This window comes from Coenobita brevimanus, chromosome 47 (assembly GCF_032717465.1).
Source record: "Coenobita brevimanus isolate Jiangsu-jjx chromosome 47, ASM3271746v2, whole genome shotgun sequence".
Lineage (NCBI taxonomy): Eukaryota > Metazoa > Arthropoda > Malacostraca > Decapoda > Coenobitidae > Coenobita > Coenobita brevimanus.
In genome coordinates, this window is record NC_137000.1 from 34,669,533 (window position 1) to 34,675,772 (window position 6,240).

Here is a 6,240-nt window from a genome sequence, read left to right on the forward strand (position 1 = left end):
TGCCACCAGCCATTAAATCCCTCTCCGCCAGCTCACCGTCCTCTACCACACCATTCCCCTCTTCTGCTACAGCCTCACCCATCACTCCAACATATGTTCCATTGCTGTGTGCTGCTCCATCCTCTGCATGCTCCTCAATTGCCTCTGCATCAAGCCTCCTCCTATCAGAATTAGGTAAAGCTTTCATACATACAGTATTTAACTCATGCTGACTAATAGGCTTGCCAAAAATGCTTGCATCAGACCTTTCTCATGCATAGTGCAGGTGTATCTTAGCACATACATAGCTGACATACCTTGCAGATTGGATTATAAATCTTTTCCTGATAAGTTACTTGTCCTGTTAATAAATCCCTATTAATCCTACAAGACTAAGCAGCACCTGAGAATGTGTTCTTGTAGCTTTTTTATGGTACAGCTTATATTTAACATGAACCTACCTTACATTAACATTCTTCTTTACTTTACATACCATATGAAAACGGTACAGGTATGCCCAGTTTAACGACGCAATTGGTAAAGTAAAAACCCATCGTTAGGCGAGGTATTGTATCTTGGGGTAGATTTAACATGCAAAGTATTGGGATGCATTTTTGAGTCTTGGGTTTCCCCCTAACCAAGTCCTAAACCCACACAAATGAATCCAAAAACAAGTTTAAGGCCAATCTAAATGGCCTAACAGCTGTAAAAGAAGCTAACCCAAGCTTAAAGTCTGTAATAACTCACTAAAAACAAAAAATAAAATATGAAAATCATAAATAATAAGTCTGGAAAAAATCAAGCTTAGTAAACTGTACCCCAAAATGACAATGTTCACCCCACCTATGGCTAAAACACATTAATCTAAGTGTATCATTAGCATGATAGGTATTTGTATTATCTGTATATCTGTAACTATTTTGTAATAATGGATAATGTAAGTCACACCAAATGTTTTCTTCTATTGTGCATCTCAAGCATAATTTGTTTGGAGTCAGCTGACTTGACGGGTGTTTTCGATGTATGCCGCACAGTTGCAGCTGGTTGTTGGTGGACGCTGGGTATTTACTTGTTGTTGGAGCCATATTATAGGCCGGTGCAGGAAATGTGTGCAGAAGTGGTAGCCTAAGGTGATGATGACAGGATGCTCACCTACTGGGAATCGAGGCTCGTGATGGTGTGGCCATTGAAGTGAGTGTAAATTATATTACTTTGTGTTGTATATAGCGGTGAGGCATGTTGTGCCTAGGGTGAATATTTGGGCTTTGGTAAATATATTTTCATTTCCTTGCTTTATTATTGTATGCAATTGTGAATTATTATGGATATGATTGTTATGGAATTATTGTGCAGGCATATCTATTATTCATATTTGTTTACTGATGTGATTAGGCTTATAGACTACTCACTGTGTTACTTTTTGATTACCACTGAGGACTGGACCTATACTACATTTGCACTACATAGATTTATTGCATTGATTTATTGTGGATCAATGAATTTGCCTTAGATTGTGTACATAGGAATTTTATAACGTTATTAAGACTCTGTTCTCTGTTTTATTACAATTCATGTTCCCATTGTTTTATTGGATTATTGTATTACAGGTTGAAACTTCTTCTGGAATAAATAGCTGTTATGACTTGTGGCCCATCCTTGATTTTCCCAGTACATTTCAACTTCAACCACCATGGGGGTGCAAGAGGAATATGATGCCTTGAAGAGACAGAGGGGCACCACCAAAGGAAAATTCACCAGGAAGGTAACATTGTGTGAGGAAGGATTGGATAGAGGTGATCATTTATCAGTGTTAAAGAGGAACTGTGATGAAGTGTTGGAAGCATTCAAATGCTTGGAGAGTAAAAGTGATGAACTGCTAACTTTCATATGTGACAATAATCTAAATGACAATGTGGAACAGGAAGCCCAGAAATACATTTTAGACTGTGAAAGAGTTAAGAATGATTTACGTGCAAAAATAGGTAAAATTGAGAATGACCAGAAAGCCATGGATAAACCTAAAGTTAAAGTAAAGAAATTTGAGCCACCTAAGTTTGAAGGTAATCTGAGAGACTACCCTACCTTTAAAGAGGATTATAAGAATCTTGTCAAAAGTATGTATGGTACTGATCCATATGCTCTTAAAATGTGTCTTGGTGGTGAAGCACTACAGGCAGTAAAGGGCTCTGAGAGTAACTATGAGGAAATGTTTCAGCGACTGGATGATAAATTTGGAAATTCAAGAAAGATTGTGGATTTAGTGATAAGTGATCTCAAGTCTTTAAAGAAGATTACTGATGGTGACACCAAAGGATTCATTAAAATGGTAGACCAGGTTGAGCAGTGTTGGTTAGATCTGAAAAAGGTAAATCTATCGGATGAACTTAACACAGCCAACGTTGTCAGTCACATTGAAAAGGTTTTACCTTCTCTTCAAAAGAGAGAATGGGTCATTAAAGCAGAAGAAGTGTCAGTCACTAGCAAGTTGTTTCCAGAGATGTTGAAGTTCCTGCAGAAGGAGAGGAAAGTTTTGGAGTACATGAATTCTAGCATTAGAAATAGTAGTGGTGATAATAAGGTAACACAAGCAGTACATATGTTAACAGTACATTTGATAATAACACTGATTCAGACCTGGTAAAGTTGGTGAAGAAGATGGGTGAAGAGCAGCAGGTCAAGAATAAAGAATTTGAATCATGTATTGTAAGCTTAACTGAGATGGTAAAAGGTGCTAACCATAAGGCAGAAAGCAGGGGTGGAGGGTGCTTGTTACACAACTCAACGGGTCATGAGATTACAGACTGTTATAAGTTCAAAGGTCTTAGTAGCAAAGACAGACTTGAGATGATGAAGAATAATGGCATATGCTTTAGGTGCTTGAAGGGATATCATCCAGCTCGTAGCTGCAAAGTGGGTAAATTGTGTGATGTGGTGATTGTAGGACAAGGGTTGTGTAATCGTAATCATCATCCACTTTTGCACCCTGATAAGATGGAAGGTACTCTTCATAATGTAGTATCAGAGAAGACATTTACAACTTTGTTGAATATCAGTGCATTAAATAGCAGAAACCAACCTGTTACTGTATTATGGGATTTAGGATCTGATATTTCGTTGATAACTCATAGCATGGCAAAGAAACTGGGATTGAAAGGGAAGAATGTCAATCTTTCTATGATTAAAGTAGGTAATACCATTGAACATCAATCTAGTAAAGAATATTGTGTGCCTTTAACTGACAAAACTGGTAGGGTTTGGAATGTGGATGCTGTTGGTATCAATGAGATATCAGCCAGAATCAAGAAGGTTGATCTATCAAAAATGCCTGAACTTTTTGTGGGAATATCAAGATCCGAGGTAAATCGCCCACATGGTGAAATTGATATGCTCATTGGTGCCAATTATAGTGAATTGTTACCAAGAGTTGTTCAAACAAATAAGAGTCTACAGTTGTTAGAAAATCAGTTTGGGCTCAGTATCAGAGGTAGATATGATGAAAATACAGGTCAAGTCAACGCTAACAACCATTTACTCGTAAGAACGCATAAACTGTCAAGCTTTGCAAGTCTGAATGAAATCAGCATTGAGTCTGCTGATAATCTAAAGAGTACGTTGGATAAATTTTTTGCCATGGAGGAAATTGGAATAAAGTGTGAGCCACAATGTATCAAGTGTATGTGTAGAGGTTGTCCTGGACCTAACTGCATAAGTTTGAGAGAAGAAAAGGAACTAGCGTTAATTGAGGAAGGATTGGTGTACAATGAAGAGCAGAAATGCTGGATAGCTAGTTATCCATGGATAAAGGACCCAAATAATCTGAAAAATAACCTTAAAGTAGCAATTGCCAGATTAAGAACAACAGAGATCAGATTAAAGAAACTCGGCATCGAATATGCAAATAAATATCAAAGTGAAATTGAAAATATGGTTAGTAGGGGAGTAGCGAGGAAACTAAGTAAGGAAGAGGTTAGAGACTACGAGGGTCCAGTTCATTATGTTCCCCATCATGAGGTGTTGAAGCCAGAATCTAGTTCAACCCCCCTGCGCATCGTTTTCAACTCCTCTGCATCTTATATGGGCCAGAAGCTGAATGACTTTTGGGCTAAGGGGCCCGACATTTTGAATAATTTGCTTGTAGTGTTATTTAGATTTAGACAAGATACGGTAGCTATAGCAGGTGACACATCGAAGATGTATCATACTGTCAGACTCAGCACACTAGATGAACACACTCATAGATTTGTGAGGAGGGACTTGGATAGCAATAGACCACCTGATCATTATGTACTCACCACAGTCACTTTTGGAGATAGGCCTAGTGGTACTATAGCTACATTGGCTTTGAGACACACGGTAGAAAGGTTTGGTGGGGAGGTTCCAGAAGTGCAAGACATGATTATCAATAATGCTTATATGGATGATATACTGTATTCTACTGACTGTGTTGAGAAAGCCTTCAATTTGATACAGAATGCGGAGGAGATACTTACTCTGGGAAGTTTTCGGGTGAAGCATTGGATAGTCAGTGGGCATTATGAAAATTGTAATGTCAATGTGATAGACTCTGATTGTGAAAAGATTTTAGGTCTGAAATGGAACCCTAAGGAGGACAATTTTTCCTTCACAGTAAAGGTTAATTTCTCACCAAGAGTGAGAAAGATAAGGAGTGGTCCAAATTTAGAGTGCTGTGAGATTGAAGCCAAATTTCCAGAGGTTTTAACACGCAGAATGATATTGAGTCAGATTGCTTCACTCTATGATCCACTGGGGTTTACTGTACCAGTTGTACTGAAAGCTAAAGTTTTGATGAGGTCCATGATTACCAAAGGTAATTCAAATGATAGAGGAATAAAATGGGATGATCCACTTGATGCTTCTGTGGTGAATGAATGGAAAAGGTTCTTTAAAGAGTTGTATGCATTAGAAGACTTGACTTTCAGAAGACCCTTGAAACCATCTAATGCCTTTGGTAAGCCCATCCTAATCATATTTTCTGATGGTAGCACGCAGGCATATGGGGCATGTGCATATGTAAGGTGGCAGACTGGTAAAGATAAGTTTGATGCAAATCTGATTGTGGCCAAAAATAAGATTGCACCGGTAAAACAGTTGTCTATTCCTCGCTTGGAGCTTTGTGGTGCTCTTATGGCAGCTAGGTTGAGAGAGTCTATAATGAAGGAGTTTAAATGGGAGTTTGAATCAGTGTATCACATTGTTGATTCATCAATTGTAAGATCACAAATTCAAAATGAGTCTCACGGGTTTAACACTTATGTTGCAGTACGTATAGCAGAGATACAAGTCAAAACAGATTCAAGCGAATGGTGGTGGGTTGATACAGTTCAGAATGTTGCAGACTTAACTTCCAAACCATGTCATCCAGAGAAGATTGGGAAAGACTCTGCCTGGCAAAATGGACCTAATTTTCTGACTTTACCAATTTCAGAATGGCCTATTAGACAAATATGTGAAGATGAACTAACAGATAGAATCAGTATTACCATGACTGTTGCTAAAGTGAACCAGGACATTATTGATTTGGGAGTAATTGATGTTGATAAATTTAGTGGTTATTATAGATTACTGAGAGTTACATGTAGGATAATGGCTGTGTTCAAGTGCAAATCCTTCAAGGGTATTTTGAAAGAATCCATGGTCAAAGGTGTTGCAGAAGCAGAATTAATGTGGGTTAGAGAGATGCAGAAAAACATGATGGATTGGGAAGTGAGATTCAAAAGATTGGGTCCCACACTTGAAAATGGGATAATTGTAGTAGGACAAAGAATATCGAAGTGGTTGAAAGAGAATTGGAATCAAGAATACTACATGTTAATACCAGCCAACCACCCAGTAACAAGACTGTATATATTATGTTTACACAATGTGGATCATGCAGGTGTAGAGACTACCTTGGCAAAGCTGCAGAGAAGATTTTGGGTTCCTGGGGCCCAGAAGATAATAAAGACAATCAAAAATAGATGTGTAGTATGTAGGAAGTTAACAAAGAAAATAGAAGACCAATGTATGGGTCAAGTGAGGACAGAAAGACTGAAGCCTGCTCCATCTTTTTACCACACAGCAGTGGATTTGTTTGGGCCATTGACAATAAGGGACACGGTCAAGAAGAGAACTCATGGTAAAGCATTTGGAGTTATATTTAATTGTTTGGTGACTAGGGCAGTTTATTTGGATTTGGCAGAGGGATACAGTACCGATGATTTCTTGACCACATTTCAGAGATTCACTGCTATCAGGGGTGCC

General features: G+C 38.3%; 1 protein-coding gene across 1 annotated transcript; it reads left to right on the top strand.

The window, feature by feature from the left end:
• The first annotated feature begins 1,669 nt into the window (after window positions 1-1,669).
• On the top strand, window positions 1,670-5,957 carry LOC145399147 (uncharacterized). The gene is given in 3 exon segments (XM_080271883.1): window positions 1,670-2,551; window positions 2,554-5,663; window positions 5,876-5,957. Coding segments are annotated over 3 exon segments (4,074 nt in total).
• The last annotated feature ends 283 nt before the right edge of the window (window positions 5,958-6,240 follow it).